The sequence below is a fragment of the Gadus morhua genome, chromosome 10, assembly GCF_902167405.1.
Source record: "Gadus morhua chromosome 10, gadMor3.0, whole genome shotgun sequence".
Taxonomy (NCBI): domain Eukaryota; kingdom Metazoa; phylum Chordata; class Actinopteri; order Gadiformes; family Gadidae; genus Gadus; species Gadus morhua.
Genome location: NC_044057.1, coordinates 20,765,869 through 20,786,528, shown reverse-complemented (window position 1 = coordinate 20,786,528; position 20,660 = coordinate 20,765,869). Strand labels below are relative to the sequence as shown.

Sequence of the window (20,660 nt, the reverse complement as noted above, 5' to 3'; positions counted from 1 at the left end):
GCAACAGTCATTTTCGCTTCGCCGTCTCACCATTCCCTTTGGTTTCACTTGGCGCCGCTCACGCGACCGCAGTAAATAAAAATATTAACGCCCTCGGGTTTCCCAAACGATGTAGCCCATTCACGTCATCGTTATATTACTTAAAAAACTGTTGCTGGTGTGATATTTTTCAGGTAAATTACTATGTTACATTATGTAACACTATGTTAGGAAGACTTTTCGAAGCACACCAGATGGCACACAGGGGGCATGCCTGAGTAAAAGTGCTTTTACGCTTGTCAGACGCAAGCAGATCCCGCCAAAACATAGATGCGGTAAGATAACAGAAAGGCGGGATGGAATTGCGATGCACGTTCCCGATGTGGGTCCATTAGAAGACTGGAGAGTTCCACCCAAGACCCCGGGAACAGTGCATACTTCCGCAATCCACCAGTGCTCAGCGGCCAAGCCTGGTATTGCAGCTGTTTAAGCGGGCTGTGCCTCCGCAAAAAATGTCATTCAATGCCTCATAATTATCTTTATACCATGACTTAAAAAAATAAGTTTTCTCTTTTCAAAACGCCACCTCAAGCGTTTTACTAGCCGTTATCATTTTTTGCTGGAGAAGGGAGGGGTGGGCAGCTTAAAAGGAGTCGTAGTGAAACAAATGTTGTTTCGGCCCGTCATTCGAGAGGTTCTAGTGCACGGCTCCGTTAACTTTCCGAGGTTTTGTCCTTTTACTTAACATGAATGCCGTTGATGGTTTTTAGGCACTGTGGTGACTTTTTATCACTAGTGATATAGGGATTTTTAGACTGGTTCAGCTGCTGCTCAATGACTCACGTTCCTCTGCTTGCGTTCATTGCGATTCACCATTTATTGATCCATTTATTCAAAAGATCCAAAGACAAAGAATGGGTGCATTACGGTATCATTCTTATAATATTGTTAATAGCCTAATAAACATTTCAGATGTGTTAGTATTTAATTTTTCATTTGCTTGTTTAGCTGTGTATGGCAGTTAAAAATGTTGGTGTATTAAAATTATTTATGTGGGTAGGCTACTCCAACCTCATTGCTGATCGATATGTTACCATTTCTTTGTATATAAATTATTGATTGCATTTTTAACAGTTTCTTAAGCAATAACATTGAACAGCATTGCATTAATAATGCACTTATCACTTGCTACCATCTTTATTTCTGAGAACGAGAATAACGGAAAATTGGTGGCCAGTGGGCCAGCTCCGCCCCTGTCTGCAGGTCATCCAGCAAAACCGGAAGTGCAGAACAAATCCGAGGTTGTAAAGTGCGTCACTGAGCGGAGGAGCTGCCGAGAATAACCGAAACCGACATCACTGTCTGCACTGATTATACAACTATTTCACGTAGGAAGGCCATACTGTCAATTCAACATGGTGAAGATCGCGTTCAACTCCGCTTTGGCGCATAAGGCGCTAGGGAAAGAAGTCCCGGCTTCAGAGACGGTAAATGATTATTTTGTCTGGTGCGCCAGCGGCTCTGCGTGTTTGTCTGTCTGTCGCAGGACTCGCGTGAGGCCTCTTTACAGTCGCCATCACGCAACAATCAACATGCCCTTCATGATTGTAGCCGTTATTATTAGGCAAACATAATACGTCCTTCTATTAGAGTGAAAATAAACGTTTTGTATGCATCAGTATAATATGGATTTGCATTGTATTTGTTCTTGTTTCGTGGAAGCGGTCTATGGATTATAGATTACACCTGCGGAGGGTTGACAAATAGTAGTATAGGCCCGCCCATCTTTAGGAATAATAGTCGTCTGCTTTCATATTAACGTATGTCCGTAAAGTGATGTTTTATCTCGGTTATAGCTGACCTCTCTTTACTAGTTAAATGTGTGCATCGTGTGTCTGCGCGCTGCATGTGTCATGCGCCTGTCTGCGTGCGCGCTTATACGTGCGCCTGACCCGTTACCTCCTCGTAGGATCCCGAGCTGGCTGGTGCTCGGTTGGGCAGCGAGAGCTCCACAGCGGGGTCTCTTCTCACTCTGCTGGGGATAGCCTTCATCCTCAGCGGGCTCATCGTTGGAGGAGCATGTCTCTACCGCTACTTCACCCCGAAAGTAAGTAGCAATGGAAAGCAGGGTCGAAATGGCACATAGTGAAGTCGACGTGGACAGGGGGTTATGTTATTGTAATTAATTATTAATAGCCTACTCTAATGTTTGCAGTTTAGCTGTAGGTATTCCTGAGCAGAATAACTAATCCCAGGAGTGCTCATAAAAGTGTCAACTAAATTAACACAATAAGATCAAAGGGGGGATGGATCTAATGATATCATGGTTAGCCTTTCCTCCTGTTTTCCAATGATGTTTTCCAATGATATAAATAGAATAAATCTAGGCCTACTAAAAGTATCTATCTCAAGCCCCTTCCTGTCATTCCCATCGATAGAACTTTCCCTCTGTGGCCGCAGCCCATGTGTAAACATGTGTCTCATTGAGATGATTTTATTATACAAAGAAACTCTTATCTCCATAGCAGTTTTATTCAGTTCAGTTATATTCAGGCAACAGATAAAGTATGATTCATTGGATGCTTAAAATGAACATTCGTTGAGAAACCACATTATTTAATCCTCTGGTATTATTTTTTTGAGCTCGGTATGACAAGGAGCGGTAACAGTTCAACATGTGGTCTCTTCTGAGATACAAGGTGAACAGACGTGCACTCCGTACAGTTGACCTTGTATCGGTTTCTAAACCACACCAGGTGCTTTTACAGCAACCTATGTGTTTCTGCAGAACGAAACCATGAACAGTTGACTGTCTGCTATTCATAACTGTCAACTGCTGTCCTTATTCAAAGGAAAAACAATCCCACACTAAAAACAACATATTTTAGATGAAAGAAGATGCTGTGGGTTACATATTAGCGCTAAAGATGGACCCATGTCCAAATCTAGACTACAAAGTAGGATAAGATATGTACTCAAATGGCCCTTTATGGATTTAAAAAACTCTTTTAAATTTTTATTTAGGCCTATATGTTTGACTTCCGGTGGGCAGTGACTAGCCCAAACAAGGGGGTTGGGTTTCCTCCAACCACAGCCACTGTGTACCGACGCAATAAAGCTCACGGTACGGTGGGGGGGGGTGTTTTCCTCCGTCTCTCAGCGGCTGTACCACGGATCCATGCAGTTCAGCGACGTGTCCGCCGGGGTGGCCGGCGAGAACCAGCCCTACTACCTGCCCCGCGTGGAGGAGGAGGTGGAGATCTCCGACAACATGGCCGTCATCAGCGTGCCCCCTCCGCGCTTCCGGTCGGGCGATCCCGCCTACATCCTCCACGACTTCCACAGGGTGCGGACTGGACACGCACGCATCACATATAGCACACCACCAGACACACATACACACCGCTCCATCAGTATCCCTCAGTTAACCTCTTTCTCCCTCGCTCTCTCTCTGCCACACAAAAGTCGACGTGGAAATGTCCTGCGATCTAACCGTGCGGTGTGTGTGCTCGTTCCCTGGCGTAGAAGCTGACTGCGTACCTCGACCTGACTCTGAGGACCTGCTTCGTGATCCCGCTGAACACGTCCGTGGTTCTTCCCCCCCAGGATCTCATGGACCTCTTCATGCAGCTCATGGTGAGCCGGTGGCATCTAGCGACACCGCCGACTGCACTCACTGGCTGGCTCGGAATAAGACGGCACATTTATTTAGTCAAGGTCAAAGGGGCAAATCGCAATCATAATTTCCCAGTGTTCACACTGACCTACAATTACAATTAGGGCATTTAGCAGACGCTTTTATCCAAAGTGACTTGCAGCGGTTAATACACACATTGACACACCGACGGCAGAGTCAACCATGCAAGACGACAGCCAGCTCGTCAGGAGCAGTTAGGGTTAAGTGCCTTGCTCAGGGACAACACTCATCAACACTCAGCTAGGAGGAGCCGGGGACCAAACTAGCAACCTTTCGGTTACAAGACAACTGCTCTACCTCCTGAGCTAAGCCGACCTCATTTTCCGAGATGCAGCAAAGTAAACCTCCAATAGTCATGTTTATAATGATCCAATAGCAACCAATCCGATGTCGAAACCCGATCGCTGACCTTGCTGAAACGTATATACGTACGTATACTATGCTGAGCGTTAATGTCAGTGTGAGTTGTTCACTGGTGGCTGTGTTTGTCAGTCTGGCTCCTACCGTAGCTACCTGGTGCAGGAGGACCTGGTGGTGACAGAGCGCGTCGACGACATCAAGCCCCTGGGCTTCTACATCCGTCGGCTGTGTGACGGCAAGGAGACGTACCGCATGCAGCCCCGCTCAGAGCTGCCAGGTCAGGAACGCTTTTGGGATGCATAGGATAATATGAAAATAAAATTACATGTGTAAACTGCATGAGAGATATTTGATTTATGACTAATCGTTTGGTTTGCAATGATTTGAATTGAACACATTTAATCACAATGCTATCGCTGTAAACCTTCAACTTTTAAATAACATTCAAGATTTAGCTGACAAAGGAAAAGCATTTTAATAACGTCATGCTAATATTAATTCATTAAAGGTGTAGTGGGTAGCACCTACATTTTACATAGTGGACCTTTAAAACTGTTCACAATAACGATGGAGATTTTTCTTGACCTTGATATTGAGCCCCCCTTTTGGTGGCAGCATAACCTCCTATTTACTAAAATATTTTGACCATCGCTACTATAATTATTGAAAATACAATCTTACCTTTTGCTCTAGTTTTAGATTGGCCATTGAAAACGATGTGGGAAGTTTTCTAGAACTTTTTCTTGTCTCCATCAGGTGGCAGAATCCAGAAGCGTTCTGAAGAGAAGTGCTTCACCATCCACCACTTTGAGAACAAGTTTGTTACCGAGACCAGAATCTGCAAGGCCTGATGAGAGAGAGAGAGAGAGAGAGAGAGAGAGAGAGAGAGAGAGAGAGAGAGAGAGAGAGAGAGAGAGAGAGAGAGAGAGAGAGAGAGAGAGAGAGAGAGAGAGAGAGAGAGAGAGAGAGAGAGAGAGAGAGAGAGAGGGGGGGGGGAAGAGAGAGAGAGGGGGGAGGAGAGAGAGAGAGAGAGGGGAGGAGAGAGAGAGAGAGAGGGTGAGACAGAGGGAGAGAGGGGGGGAGAGAGAGAGAGAGAATGATTGAGACAGAGGGAGAGAGAGAGAATGATTGAGACAGAGGGAGAGAGAGATATAGAGAGAATGATTGAGACAGGGAGAGAGAGAGAGCAAGCTGCTATCACACTAGCAGAGTATTTTTGTAAAAAATTACCTTACTACTGAACATTATGCTTTTCCCGCTCTTTCCCCAAGTGAATTTGATGTTTCAGCGTTATAAGCTACCACAATGTAACATCTATAGGTTATTGATTGCTTATGAACTAACCTGGTCCCTATCTAGTCTTGTGCTGGTCATTCCTTCCATAATGCTAGCTTATGTTTTACTGGGGCTGTTTAGTTTGATCCTGTTAGCTAGCTATCCTACATGTTTTAGCTAGCAATGAAACAATTTCCCCCGGGATAAATAACAACCTGAATCATCAATAAGCAAGTGATCCTACATCTATTAGCTAGCTATCCTACATGTATAAGCTATCTTTCGTACATATATTAGCTAGTGATGCTACATCTATTGGCATGTTGCAACATCCGATCACCTCACACAGAAGCGTTATTATATGTGAAACCCGTCTCATGTCGGCCTGATGTGAGACCTTAGGGAGATGTTTAGAAGAGTCCTATACCTTCCAGACTTCAATGGTGTACGTTTTAAAAACCTATCTAAGACGGATGGATGAAACCCCACAACAATGCACTTGTTTGTTTATTTTGTGTCGTCATAATGAGGCCGTCCCGGAGGTCTTGGTCTGTACGTGAAGTTCCTTCCTACTTGTTACTGTATCGATGACATCAAACCTCAAAGAGGAGAGATTGCTCCCCCACAGGACATGCTAATGTATAAGATTCGGTTGAGGGAATGAGAAGTGGCAGGTGCAAAAATAATTAATAACTGACCTAACAGAATTGAGACTTTTGGCAATTTTGCAAATGACTACCTTTTTCGTTACCATTTCCAAGGATTTTATTTGTGTACCTCAAGTTGTTTCAATTGATTCAAACACGACTGCTAAATTTTGTATATAAATGTTTCAAATGTTTGTAATTAAATTGTGAAATAACAATTAAAACGGCTTCCCATAAAAATCTAGCTGTAAAGAAGGACAATCGGAAGGGAAAGAGCTGTGCCTGGTGAAGTGTGTTTCTAAACACAAGGAGACAGTCAAACTGTTTTGATGAAAGATAATATGGTTTTGTGTAAAGTTACTGAAATTAATGTCACTTTGTAATTGTAATTTGTTGTTGAATAAAGTTACATTTCTTTACCTTTAGAAGCCTGCTCTATATGTTTATTTTTAAATTACTATAATGCAAAACTATTACACATATATGACACAAACTATTAATTAAATAGTTTAATCATACAATAGTTTCATCCAACATCATTTCTCCCAAAGAAATGCTTCTTTAAATGGTTTCGGTATTCTATACATTCACTCAGTGGCATTGACAAGTCCTGTGTCAATACCACCTTTTTCCCTCGGCGTTCAGAGCTTTGACCTTCTGTTTCACATTAAATGGTGTGGGGGCTTTCTGGTAGACAAAAGGAAAATCCGTTCTCCTGCTGCAAAGGAAATATAACTAACGGAGTAGTACAAATGGAAACAATAGTAAAAACACCCCTGTGTTTTAAAAAAGATACCTAAAACAAAGATGCAATATAAAAAAATTACATTCAACAAATCGTCCACAACAAGAACCACCTTTTGGCGGTTTTTGAGGCAGCGCACGGTAGGGTTCCTCGGCGTGTCAGCCGACGCCTCAACGTCCCCGCCTCCAGAACTCTTTGGTGGTGCGATAGTACATGATGGGGTCCAGGCAGGAGTTGATGCTCGCCAGGCACAGCGTCCACGGGTGGCTCCGCAGCACCTGCTCCCGCACGCTGCACCCCAGGGCGCCCACCTTGGCCAGGAAGTCCAGGGGAAAGGTCACGTGGTACGGGACAAAGCACACCAGGAACACCATCAGACAGCTCATCACCAGCTTCATGGCCCGCCGCTGCTCCCGCCGGTCATGTGACACCCCTTCCGTCCGGCTCCGCAGGCTCGCCACGTTCAGGCAGGCGCACACGAGCACCAGGACTAAGGGCAGGATGAAGCCCAGCAACTCGGCCATGATGATGAGGGTACAGGCCACCGGTATGCCCACGGGCTGCATGGGCAGCTCTGAGAAGCAAACCTCGTTTCCGGCAGGACCCCGGAGGCTGGGGCTCGTAGCACTGACCAGGGCATCGCCGCCGGCCTCGGGGTTGAGGTCCGCCTGGGGCTGTATGGGGGTGCGGAGGACGGGGAAGGGGATGCAGCAGAGGAAGACCAGCAGCCAGCCTGAGACGCAGACGACCAAGTCTCCCTTCTTCTTGGACGAGCTGTGCTTCAGGGGATACATGTTGAGCTCGCACCGGCGCAGGCTGATGCACGCCAAGAAGAAGATGGAGGCGTACATGTTGACGTACTTGAGATAGAAGCAGAAGATGCAGAAGGGCTGGCCGAAGGGCCATTTGTTGTAATGGTAGTAGTAGATCCGCAGGGGCAAGGTGAGCACCTGGGCAGAGGAGATTGATCACACATCGGGCAAATTAAGATCTCTTCAATTTAAGTGAACAAAGAAGTGGTGCAAGATAGCATACCAACACCAAATTAAGTAGTGTGTCATTGTGTACTTTACAGCAGCCTGATTATCGCGTAATTTGAAGCTCTTAGTTTGGCCTAAGACATGAAAGGTCTCACCTTTAAGGTCTTTCAAAAAGGGATTATATTTGCAAGAAATTAACGATTAATCAGACCTTGATCAGTCACTATAGGAGCAACCACATCTAGATAATTTGCAACCATCAAGTTAACCATCAAAGTACAGTATATGCAGTTTTTGGATCTCGCTACATTAAATGTTTTAAAACAAAAGTCCTACAGAAGCAATCTACAGAGGAGGCTTATAATCACCTGCATCAGGTCGGCCAAGGCCAGGTTCATCATGAACAACACTGCTTTCTTGGTCTCCTTCACGTACTGCCGGAAAACCCAGAGCGCTACCAAGTTACAAGGCAGCCCCAGGGTAAAGATGATGGCGTACACCACCACATAGACTTGGTGCTGGTAGGTCTGGAGCTCCGTGTTGCTGACACAGCTCTGGTTCACTCCGCTCATCTTCATGACTGTTCTGCTTTTGATCTCTGGCTCTGCCTAGCACCTCGATCCATCAAGGGGTTGTGCTTCCTCCTACACCCACTTGCTTTTCCTCTTGTATTATCCAGCCAAGGTGCTTTGTTGTCGTCTGTGGGGAGAGGTGTTTGCTGTGAGCGTCGTCCACGCCATCCATTTACCAGTAGAGCCACTAATGTCCCAGTCCTGGTCCCATGATCTCACTGCTAAAAGAACATTCAGAATAAGATTACTGCTCTAATGATCTACAGGAGAGAAGGGGGTGAAGTCTGCCTGAAAAAAATGAACATGTTTAAAAACCTTTTTTCTCAGATGGATTTTGTAGTTTATTGCTTACATTACTTTACGATAAAACTACTGTAGTGGGTGAAATATGTGTGTGAAAATGTTGTTGGTGTGTGCCCTTTCCACTTACGCTCTGTCAGGTGCATGGTAAAAAAGGGACATCACTTTCACATCTGCACATTGTAACCTCATGCCTTTGCTACGAGGCCTACAACAAAATAGAAAAAACATCCCCTTTGCTGAAGTGTCACAAAGCAAAACTATCTCTCCCCTTACTAGTATGGCCTGCCGTTATACTCGTTGGTTTATTCATCGCTCAGAGATTTGATGATTAGATTTGGCAACTAGTGACTCAAAGAATGAGAGGGAATCTTAAAATGTAATAATTTCACCAATTTCACCCACCTGCCCACCATTTGGTGAGGGAATGAACTTTAAGGGACTGCGCCAAACAGGCCAAATGGCTGAATTTTTTTTTTACTGTATCGATACATTAAGCTGTCTTGATAATGTCAGTGAAAAGAGGCAAAGAAGGTTGCAAATGAGGACAAGAAACAGGAAAGTAGTGGTTGGTTGCTGTCAGTCCAGGGGTTTGAACTCTCGGTCAGAGCAGTGTGGAGATGGATACACCGGGCCTGGCACGTATTCTCTGTTGTGTGGCCCCCACTGAGATTATGTCTAATATGTTATGTGTAATGATATGTTATGAGATTATGTTTAATTATTGTGGTCTCTGATTCACCCCTCCATGGTATCCCATGCACTTACTCATTCCCAGAGTGCTGTGTGTGTGCAGAGCCCCCCCCAGTCAGCAGCCCTGGAGCTGTCAGATAAAGATTCACTCCCTTAAGATGTCCCCTCACTAACCAACAAAACATAGAGTGGTTGGAGTATAAATTAACAGATCCAACCCCCCTCCTCCCAAACTGCCTGGATGACACACACACATGTAGACAAGGTTGTGTCTGTGTCTGGCCAACATTTGGTTATGCAGAGCGAGGTAAATGACATAAGATGTAATATAAAATAAACATATAAATATATTTTATCAATGTAACAAAAAATAGTCTTCCTAATAAAATACAGTTCAACTGTAAGATTCACCGGAATTTCCAATGATGATTTCTTCTCTCCAGTGAGTCATCTCTCAGTGGGCTGATACACAGCATGCTATATCAGCCCTCTCTGTGTGTGTGTGTGTGTGTGTGTGTGTGTGTGTGTGTGTGTGTGTGTGTGTGTGTGTGTGTGTGTGTGTGTGTGTGTGTGTGTGTGCGTGTGAGTGTGCGTGTGCGTGGGGAAACAATGAGGTCCTTCCACGTGCATAATTTACAAGACTAAAGTCTGCTTAGTTAAACCTGCTGATACACGCATAAACAGACACACACACACATACACACGCCTTGTAAACACAAACACACACACACATACACACAAACACAGACAAACACAATCACACATGTGCGTGGGCAAGCCAACGGCCGCCCTCCCCTGCGTTACAGACATTCCACTCGCTGAAGGCCTCCCGCGGGATATTACCCCAGAGTTAAACTATTCTCCAACCCCTCTCTCTCCTGCCTTTCCATGTTCTCCCGACAGACTGACATTGAAACGCGACAATGCAACAATCCCCCTCAGAGTGTGGTGTAGTGCGTGGTCCCACCTCTTATCTGGGACGTCCTGGTGTTTTGCCGGAGCTCAGGCGTCTGTCAACGTTCCCTTCTCAGTAGAAAGACTGAAGAGCACAGGCACCGAAGAACAAAAGTCAATCCCCCCCGCCCCTAACTTTCCTTATCCAACCCATATGAACACCCACCACAATCTCAACTCACCCTATTGAATCTCCCTCCTGTGCTATCATAACTCTTTAAATAATACCTAATTTGCCTATCCTGTGTTGCCATTCTTTCAGTTTTTGGTACTATTCTGCTATTCTACTATACTTCTCTGGCTTCTCTTTCCCCTTCCTCTTCCTCACTTTATCTTAACACGTGCAGTGAAGATGATGCTTCCTGTTATTTCTGGGGGAGGGGCTTAGCAGAATTTTCACACTATCTCCACTTGTGTTATTTAACACTGGGTCTGCCAGACTGGTCTGTGGACGTGGTGAACTCCCAGCACTACTTTAAGCCCATAGATGGCCCACCAGTGGAGAAAGTACAGAGAGATCATTTTGTCTTGAAAAGCAACCAGATTCTACTTTCACAACTACCACAGTGGAGGTGGCATTAAAAAGGAACTGGCAAAAATAAAAGATAACAGTTATTTTCTTCAGATAAGGGGAAGCTGTGCAGCAGGGGGGGGGGGGGGGGGGGGGGGGGTGTTAAACCACATGTTAGTTTCAACTACAAGTTTTCATACCTTTCGAAACTTAGAGCAACGCTTGAGTCTTAATTAACGTTTACTAATCTGTAGATAATATATATATATATGTAATTTAATCAGACCTCCAGTGTGTGTCTGCTTGGGGCTGCTCTCTTGTTTGTGCCTGTTCTGTCTTATGCGTATGAGAACAGTGTCTTCATCTAGCCGCAAGTGCAGTGTCTCTGAAGGATAGGCATGGCTGCTGTTGAGTGGTCAGGCACACGTCAACCAGCCTGGCTGTCACTTCCCCAACTCACTTGCACTTTGAGTCCCTCCAAAAGCACCATATAATTATATGTAATATTATTGTTATCATTATTATTAATTCAGCATTGTGTTGTCTGGGACTACTGTGGCAACTGGCCACAGTAGTCCCTGGGGGCAACATTCAGATCTCAACTCTAATCTAGCATATTCTACTGTACTTTACACCCTACAGCTACCCTACTTTCTTTGCTACTGCTCTACTTTAGCTTGCAAAGGATCAAGGGTTCTGTGCAGGTGCATCTGTTGCATGTCGTTGGCAGTGGGAGATAACCTCACCATCTAGAGGAAAGCCACATTCTGTATCACTGTGTTGAATAATATTTATTTTATCTTTCACCAGAACTCAAGCATGCTCATCTACAAAACTGCATTAACTAATGTTAAGCTTGCTGGTAGTTCTACCAGGAGGACTCAAATCACGCGCGGCTGGCCGCCAATCACCAATCACCAGCTACCAATCACCTGCCTACACCTGCTCTATAAAGAGTAGTCTAACATATGTCTTTGCTGCTCAGGTCTTCGTTCGTCGCACCTCCATCCACCCCACCACCACCAGGTCGGCCTCAGTCTACTTGTCCAGGGGAAGGCTCCGCCCCTGCTAGTCCTGGCAGGATACGCCGAGTCCGCACGTCACCCTGGATCAGTGACGAGGCTCATGCCAAAGATTTACCATGCAAAATATTCCCATGTCGTTATTTCAATAAATCCTGTTCATACTTATCGGTGATCGAGTCTTTATGGGAGAACTTCCAGCAAGGCTTAATTCTCCATTCACATCAACTTAAACAAGAAAACCTGTAAGCATCTTTTCGACACTCTTGCATCCAGCGCGTTGTTCAGATGCTATTTTAAGGGCGCATTTATAAAGTTGCTTGTGCACCTCGCGCATACACTTTGGTTCTCTCATCTACCACATTCTTGGTAAATTATTTGGGAAAGAACAGCTGATACAGCGGTAATAAGTTGTGTGACACATGCATATTAGGAACACAAGTCGATAACGTTAATGCATACAATACTGGTAAGAAACGATGTTTGTTATTGCGTACATCATTAAATAGAACCACAGTTACCGCATATCATATGTGTGTTAAGTTTTCTTTGCCGAAATTTAATTGAGACTCAGTGCTTCTGAAGTTGTGGAAGAAAACGCGTGTGAATTAGGACATATTATTTGGCCATAAACTGAGCCATTTGAAGTTTGCAATTCATGTAGTCATGCATCTGTGTCATCGGAGACTGCAAACGCCCTGTCAAAATAACAACTCGTCAGACTCAAATGCGCTCATTGCTCTTGAAGGGGAAGTGAGATGGAACACTCGAATTGGTTCATTCCACGTTACGCCCAAACCACACCTACGGGTAATTAGGCAACTTCAGACCAACCCTTTTTAGATTTGCGCCGGGCGCAAGAGTCATTTATGCGCCGGTAAAATTAGTAGGGTCTGTCTGCGTCCTGCAAGACGGAGGCGCGTAACTTGTAGTGGGCGTAACTTGTAGTAGGTGGTGTAACTTGTACTAGGAGGCGTAACTTGTACTTTTCTGATCTTTCTCTTATCGCGGTAACAAAAAAGCCTTGGAAATCACGGTTCACACGAGATCTTCCTTGAAGTCGGATCTTCAGATTTTCATGTCATTAAGTAAAAAGAAGCGGATTAACAAGAATGATTTTTTTGGTTTTTACAAGCTTAATGAACTCTAGAACTAGGGCAGACTACTCGTGGTTGTGATACTGTTTAACATTCTTTACGAAATGTTTACGAAATCGGTCGAATTTTTCGCGAGAGAAAACCGGCGACAAGTTTGATTTGTCACACCACACTTTCGCTGTGCACAGGCGAGCGCGTTCACGAGGAATGGTGACGCGACAAATTCGCTCGAGTTGAAATATTTGAGCTTTGACGCGAATTTTGCGTGATGACAGCCAATCAGCGTTCAACAGCGTGGCCACTGAGTCACATGTGTAACGTAACAGCCAATCAGCGTTCAACCTTCAAACTCAGTGCAGTGCAGTCCGGGGTGAACTGCAGCATGGAGGAGAAAGTGAATGTTGCCGTTTGCGACTCCCGGAGCTCTACGGATGGCCGTAGCGCGGGGAGCTCTCATAGGGATTGGGCTTCTCGGGGTTTGTTTACCGGCGTTGCTATGTTTCCGGTCTTGTGTGTTCCAACGGTTTATTAGGTAGGCCTATCCAATAAATCTCTGTCTATTCAATACTTCATTCACTGCCTCTTCCGTGGTCATTGCAATATTATGAATAGACTGTGTCAGGTCCTCCGGCGTCTCTCCCTCTTCCACAAAAGGTAAAGACATGCAATGGTGGATATCTTGTTGTGGGGCGACAAATTCAACAAAACCTTCACAGCGACAGATTATGGTGTGTGGCACGACAAAACATCGGCGACAATTTTCGCGTTTGGTGTGAACGCACAGTTAGGCCTACTGTTTTAGGCCCCGTTCACACAAAGCCGAAACGGGCGAAACCGTTACGGTTTCGATCTATCCAGTTTCGAAGTATCTCCTTAAAGACGAAGCCAAGCGAAACCGGGTAGATCTGTAGAAACGCTGTAGTACACATTCCAGGCCCATAAGGGGCGCTACTTCTGGTACAGAAATCCAGAAGAAATTAAATAAGAAGAAGAGGCGAGCATGCGCATAAAGGCTGCCCTTATGCGCATGCTCGCATGTGATTTCTGAGACTCTGCGGGCTTAAGAGCCATTGGCTAGGAGGTCGAGGGGTGGGGCGATGACGTCATGGTTTGCGGTTTCAGTCGGTTTCAGGCGTACACACGAAACCAAAACGAAACCGGGTAGATTTGAAACCACCTCCGAGGGTGGTTCCAGAAGTATGCGGTTTCGGTCAGCGGATTCGCCGGCTTCGTGTGTACGGAAGGCCGAACCGTACAAGACCTTTGCGGTTTCGCCATGAAATCGGCTTCGTGTGAACGGGGCCTTAAGGCCGATATATGCTCTGTTTTAGACGTAACGCGTAAGCACGTAAGATACATAACCCCCCCTTGCGCTGTAAAATATCCTCCCTTACGTGCTTAAGTGCGTCGCCCAAAATTCCTGACTATGCGACTAAAACACTACGGCCCTACGCAGCTCGCAAAGACTGTGATTGGCCAACTAACCACATCCTTTCAGGAGTCTCACATTTCCGGTTTTACAGCATAATAGCGCCATTTTTAAAAGGCCGTGACAGAAGCGAATGAAGAATTTTGAAGAAGGAGAAGAAGAAAACACAAGAACGAATTATGATAATTATAAATATAATCAAGCCAGCGATTTCTACTTCCACGCCCACAGATTCGTTCGTTGCTCCCCCTACTGTTCTGGCGGAGAATCCCCTTGCAACACGCGCAATCCTTAAGGAACCTTAAAGGAACCGTAAATCAAAACTTGTCTAAAACAAGTCCCTTGTGTAAATTACGTGCTTACGTCTCTGCGTCTAAAACTACCCTAAATCGGCCTTTAACGTTGGAAGAAACCCCAGCTTTCGCCACCTCGGTGAAGTTAGTTCGATGCACACGTTTGAGATGCACACTGAACAGTCACAAAATACTCTATACTGTACAGGCTAGTAGATGTTGCTTGCTTCTTTCTGCCCCGAGTTTGCACAGTGCAACAGTGATGACGTACCCGAGAAATCCATGTATTGAAGACCGGCAAATATATATAAAATGAAGGCTTGTCATGTGAACGCTATGAAGGCTTTCTCATAACTATCCTCCTGTTAGTGTTCTTGTCTTGTTTCTATCAGTAATATTTATTTTGATTCATTGTTTTCTATCTCATGCAGGACCTTGAAACATGCAGCTAATTTTGCTAAAGGGATAAAGTAGGCTAAACTTAAGCAGATTCCCCACGTTAAACTGCTATATGCATTACATGTCATTGTAAAATTGCATTAGGCTTCTTTTCTTTAATGCATATGACTCAGGGATGTCAGTTTCAAGTAAGGCTATGATTAAGCTAATCAAGAGCATATCAAGATTAAGCTAATAAAGAGCATATTTTTAAATGAGCGGGTCGGGTGCATTATTTTTATCTAAGGCCTAATATTTGAGGTCCGAGTTGCAGTCATTTATGTACCAGCGCACCCAGGGCCGTTGCTACAAGTCCTGGGCCCCTATACAAGATGTACTGATGGGCCCCCCTGCGCTGGATTGTTGACGGGGGGGGGGGGTTATGATGGGCCCCCCTGCGCTGGATTGTTGACGGGGGGGTGGGGGGGGTGGGGGGGGGGCTGGTAGTTAATTTTTCTTTTTTATTTATTTTTTTATTTTTATTTTTTATTGCCATGGGCCCCCCCTGGGCTGTGGGCCCCTAGAATCGTCATCACCTTTCACCCCTTTACGACGGCCCTGAGCGCACCACTGCTACATACAGATCACTTCCGCGATTTAGAAAAGTACTAGACATGCCTCCGACTACAAGTTACGCCTCCTACTACAAGTTACGCCTCCGTCATGCAGGACGCGGACAGATACTATTGGGTAAAATAGCGACATCACCATAGAACCGTCCACAAAGCTACTTGCGCTTGGCGCTTCTCACTTGCATTTCAGACCGTTCAAATAAGGCCCTAAGAGTCTGATTCAAACCAGACTCAGAATGTGGGCCACATCAGTCAATTCATGAAATTATTTTAACTCAAAATTTAAACCATTATAAAATAAATTGATGCCGGTCAAGTTCTCTGATTTTGAATGCTCATACGGATGGGTGTCATTGTGTGTGTCTGACTATGTTAACGTTTCTGATTGTATTGAAGCTTGTCTACACCCATGATTCAGGGCTATACAAATACAATTTCACCGAATTTAATTAAATCACAGATTTATTTTTAGATTTTCAGATTTATTTATTAAAAGATTGGTGACCTGAAAGTTATTTTGAAACCCAGGATGCACAGCAAATTCAGTCTGGCTTTGCCACATCCAGATCAATCGTAGCTGGCACGTTGGTCTGGGGAAGCTGCAGTCATTTTCTTCAGCACAAGAGGCGTGATCAACAGGCCTAGTTCAAATTACTCTGTACGCGATTGGCTGCTTGCCGTTGCTTCCCTGTTGTCATTGTGTTAAACCAGCCAATATCGCGCCAAGGGGAAAAATCAGCTTGGTGATTGGCTCCTGCAAAAACGTAACGGAAGCAGAAAGAAATGTATTGCTCTTCTCCAGACCCTTGTGCAGGGCGAACTCAAATTGCCCGCAGAATGGGCGGGGCTACCCAGTCTAGCTGATACACTCACACAACAATTAATAGCTCTCATATTTGGACTTGGGTAAATTGACTTGAGTTGTTTCACATTTAGCTTATGATGTCCAAAAATGGGTGTGGCATTATAACACATATCTTGGTCCCTAGGGGAGTACTTGGCAAATGGGCTCTCTCTGATCATAGCAACCTTGCTTCCCTCTAGTCCAAATATATAACTCCTCTCTATTCAAACTAACGAAGCGGCCCTTCTCTCAGCTCAGCGTTACTGCCTGAGCGAGACGGAGCTGTCTGTGCTCCCTTCAAGCCTCTTCTGAAGCAGCTCTGACCCGGCCCGAGCTGTACGCCGCGATGAGGGGGGACGAGAGGAACTTGGAGGAGAGTCTGGAGGCGCGCTTGCTGAGGTGCCTCCTGAACTCGGTGGTGAGGAAGTAGTAGAGCAGGGGGTTCAGGCAGCAGCTGAGGCTGGCCAGGCACAGCGACACCGGGTGGAACCGTTTGACGGCCAGCCTCAGGCCGCAGTGGGACACCATGTCCTGCGTCACCAGCAGGTACAACAGGAAGTTGACGTGGTACGGCGCGAAGCAGACGAGGAAGAGGGCGGAGCAGCCCAGCACCATCCGCAGGGCTCTCCTCTTGTCCTCGGCCGTCTGTCTGTCCCCCAGCGAATCCGTCTGGGAGACGGAGGAGGTGATGGTGAAGGTGCGTCCCCGGGGGAGGGGGTCCACCGGATCCTGGTACTGGGTCTTGAGGAGGGAGTGGACGATGCGGGCCGAGCTGTAACCGATGGCAGCCAGGGGAAGCAGGAAGCCAAGCAACTCTCCCAGAACCATAACGGTGACCGCCATGGATAGGGACAGCTTACGGGTGGGCAAGTCTTTAAAACATTTGGCTTCAGGAGAGCCGGCGGCGCCGTACCCTGGGCTGGAGCCCGGGCTGGCGGTGGAGTGCGATCCGTAGGGGGTGGTCCCAGCTGTTGATGCTTGGGTGGGAGAAGAGTAGGGGGAGTGGTTGAAACTGGTGTTGTTGTCATGGCCGCCCCTCACCAAGATGAAAGGGGAGCAGGCCATTCCGACCCCCAGCCAGACAATAATACTGATCAGCAGATCGTATCGCTTCCTCCAGCTGCGAGCGGAGAACGGCTTGAGCAGGAACACACACCGCTGCACGCTGATGCACACCTGAAGACAAAGGGGGGGCAGATGCTGTGGATTCATCCTCACTGGCCCTCAAAAACCCAAACTAGATTGAGCTCATCAGCTAAGAGTCGAGGGGCTGGACTCCATAATGTCAATAATACAAAACGATTGGATTATATTTAGGACATTTCATGTTTTTTCCATTTAGTCTGATTACCAATTTTCTGTTGAACTTTGTTTGAAATTCTGTCGAACTTCTATAAGACTTCCCCCCCACCATATCGTCACAGTGATGCTTTATATTGTTCGGTCTGAATTCAGATGGGCTGCTCACCAGGAAGACGATGGCAGCGTACATGTTGAGGTACTTCAGGTAGAAGCACAACAGGCAGGCGACGCGTCCAAAGGGCCAGGTGAGCGTGAAATAGTAGTAGATCCTGAGGGGCAGAGAGAGGACATGCGCCAGGTCTGCAATGGCCAGGTTGATCATGAAGATCAGCGTCTTCATTTTCTTGCTGTAGTAGCGTGACATGCAGAGAAATGAGAGAGAGATGGGTTATCCAAAAGGCTTAAACTGAGTACCATACAACTATACGTGTGTGTGTGTGTGTGTGTGTGTGTGTGTGTGTGTGTGTGTGTGTGTGTGTGTGTGTGTGTGTGTGTGTGTGTGTGTGTGTGTGTGTGTGTGTGTGTGTGTGTGTGTGTGTGTGTGCGTGTGTGTGTGTGTGTGTGTGTGTGTTTGTGTGAATGCATGTGCATCGGTAGAATACCTAATATGCCTGCAAAGGACCCAAAGTGCGACGGTGTTGAGCAAGAGTCCAGGGATGAAGAGGAACAGGTAGAAGTAGGTATACAGCGTGTCCATGGTCTCCTCCCAGCTGGCCATGTCCTCGGGACATTCCGAGGAGATGTCCCCTGAGCCATTGTTTGAAGTCATTCTTTGCCCTTGTCGGAACGCTCTTCGTTTATCGAAACAAACACGTGGCCTTCCATGTGACAGAAGTCCAATGGAATAGTTTGGAATGTGACGAGTTGTGGTGAAATGTCTCTGATGGAAGAGTGTGGGGTGATCAGCCGTCAGCCGTTCCTGTGGACACCTGTTCCGCACTTGCACGTCATTGAAGACACACCTGCAGAGAATGGGAATATGTGCTAAAAAAAAATAACTTCGGCTTGAATATCAATCCAAAGCCCGTCCTCTCTTGTGCCGTAGAGTGAATGACTGTGGAGCTAAAAGGCCTCAGCCGCCAAGACTCAGACAGGAAGCACATTGGTGGAGGAGAGAGAGAGAGAGAGAGAGAGAGAGAGAGAGAGAGAGAGAGAGAGAGAGAGAGAGAGAGAGAGAGAGAGAGAGAGAGAGAGAGAGAGAGAGAGAGAGAGAGAGAGAGAGAGGGTGAGAGAGAGAGAGAGAGAGAGAGAGAGAGAGAGAGAGAGAGAGAGAGAGAGAGAGAGAGAGAGGGTGAGAGAGAGAGAGAGAGAGAGAGAGAGAGAGAGAGAGAGAGAGAGAGAGAGAGAGAGAGGGTGAGAGAGAGAGAGAGAGAGAGAGAGAGAGAGAGAGAGAGAGAGAGAGAGAGAGAGAGAGAGGGTGAGAGAGAGAGAGGGTGAGAGAGAGAGAGAGAGAGAGAGAGAGAGAGAGAGAGAGAGAGAGAGAGAGAGAGAGAGAGAGAGAGAGAGAGAGAGAGAGAGAGAGAGAGGGTGAGAGAGAGAGAGAGAGAGAGAGAGAGAGAGAGAGAGAGAGAGAGAGGGTGAGAGAGAGAGGGCAATCATTCAGCTTATCCCCTGAACCACTGCTCTGTTATCTGTCAAGGCGAGACCTCCACCCTTCCTATTCGGACCCTTGCCCGGAGGGGACATGACGGCCGAGGAAGCAAGAAAGAAAATATAAAGCATGCAGTACATGGGCAACAGGTACTTCACATTTAGACGTGTACATCTCCTATAATTCAACATACATTTTGAAAATTGGAGTATTCAAAACAAACGTATGCAAATGCTTCGTCAAATTTCACCTTTTTTCAATGTAGGGTGATGTTGAGGCTACAGACGACTTCCCTATATTTTCTGATGCATAAACAACACTACATTCTAAGGCACATTCAAATAATTATCATGACTTACACTTTCCAAAAGTAACATCTGCAGGGTCACTTTGTTTTCTGGTGTGTGGCTCTCCTCTCCAAAAGTAAGCCCAATGGCAGGCTGTTCTCAGCGGGCAGACGGTCCACCTCGGCCCTCCTCTTCATGCATGCTACACCAGCTGACACAGATGCACGACTTTTGAAACCTAGGGGTTAGCTCAAGCACTACCCCCGCATTACGGCTCTTACGATTTGACAAGGGCTCGGAGAGACTCTGTCCAGGTGGCTGTCTCATGATGTGCCACTCCTGTTAACCGCAGTACAGTGGCAAAGGAAGTCATTTTTTTTCGTAGTGACACGCGTGTGGGTGCTGCTGCAGCATCCACTAAAGCGTTGTGTTGTAACTTGGTTGCACAAGGAAGGGAAACTGTGAGAAGGACGCGCACACAAAAGCGGATGTGTTCATAGCTTATAGCAAAATGTAGAAAAAAAGGGTTTGAGGTTGATGGATAGATACAAGTACAAACACACACACACACACACACACACACACACACACACACACACACACACACACACACACACACACACACACACACACACACACACACACATGCACGAATGGAGGGACAGTTAGGTAGAAAGGGAGAAAAACAGATGGACTGGCCAACAGACGGACACAGAAAAACAGATCTTGATCAGACAGAAGGTGGTCAGACAGACAGACAGACTTAAATGTCTTGCCTTTAATGTATCGTAGAGCAGGTTTTAAGCCTATGTTATGAGAGCGACCCGTATTGGTTTAGATTTCCAACACTCTAGAAGAACATTGTGGTTATTAATGCCTTCGTGTTAATAATCATTATCATAATCGTATCACTCTCTAAACATACTTGGTTAATATTGTGACGGCCCTTTGGCGCCATCTAGTGGTCATGATGTCTTCTGACCACTGATCATTAAGGCCATCACCCACACTTGCTGGTTCGACGATAAAGTCTTCTCTTCCCTTGTCGGTTTGTCACATGACCATGATCAAT

The 20,660-nt window shown here is 46.0% G+C and overlaps 3 protein-coding genes across 4 annotated transcripts; 1 reads left to right on the top strand and 2 right to left on the bottom strand.

Annotated features, from left to right (window-relative positions):
* Positions 1–1,245: 1,245 nt before the first annotated feature.
* Positions 1,246–4,970, top strand: LOC115552635 (integral membrane protein 2A). The gene is made up of 6 exons (XM_030368900.1): positions 1,246–1,466; positions 1,949–2,086; positions 3,140–3,325; positions 3,505–3,615; positions 4,169–4,313; positions 4,793–4,970. Exons 1-6 carry the CDS (start codon positions 1,395–1,397, stop codon positions 4,885–4,887), a joined length of 747 nt encoding a protein of 248 aa, XP_030224760.1. The 5' UTR covers positions 1,246–1,394; the 3' UTR covers positions 4,888–4,970.
* Positions 4,971–6,452: 1,482 nt separating this feature from the next.
* Positions 6,453–10,579, bottom strand: gpr174 (G protein-coupled receptor 174). 2 transcript variants are annotated; one of them, XM_030368391.1, is made up of 3 exons: positions 10,216–10,579; positions 8,052–8,473; positions 6,453–7,653 (listed from the first exon to the last, which is right to left on the bottom strand). In XM_030368391.1, the coding sequence occupies exons 2-3, from the start codon at positions 8,259–8,261 to the stop codon at positions 6,874–6,876; spliced, it is 990 nt and encodes a 329-aa protein (XP_030224251.1). In that variant the 5' UTR covers positions 8,262–8,473; positions 10,216–10,579; the 3' UTR covers positions 6,453–6,873. The 2 variants fall into 2 exon arrangements, with proteins under 2 accessions (XP_030224251.1, XP_030224250.1); XM_030368390.1 differs by having other exon boundaries at positions 8,052–8,476; positions 10,216–10,574.
* A 5,429-nt stretch (positions 10,580–16,008) lies between these two features.
* Positions 16,009–20,180, bottom strand: p2ry10 (P2Y receptor family member 10). The gene is made up of 4 exons (XM_030368319.1): positions 19,661–20,180; positions 18,313–18,672; positions 17,877–18,057; positions 16,009–17,584 (listed from the first exon to the last, which is right to left on the bottom strand). The coding sequence occupies exons 2-4, from the start codon at positions 18,477–18,479 to the stop codon at positions 16,706–16,708; spliced, it is 1,227 nt and encodes a 408-aa protein (XP_030224179.1). The 5' UTR covers positions 18,480–18,672; positions 19,661–20,180; the 3' UTR covers positions 16,009–16,705.
* Positions 20,181–20,660: the final 480 nt, after the last annotated feature.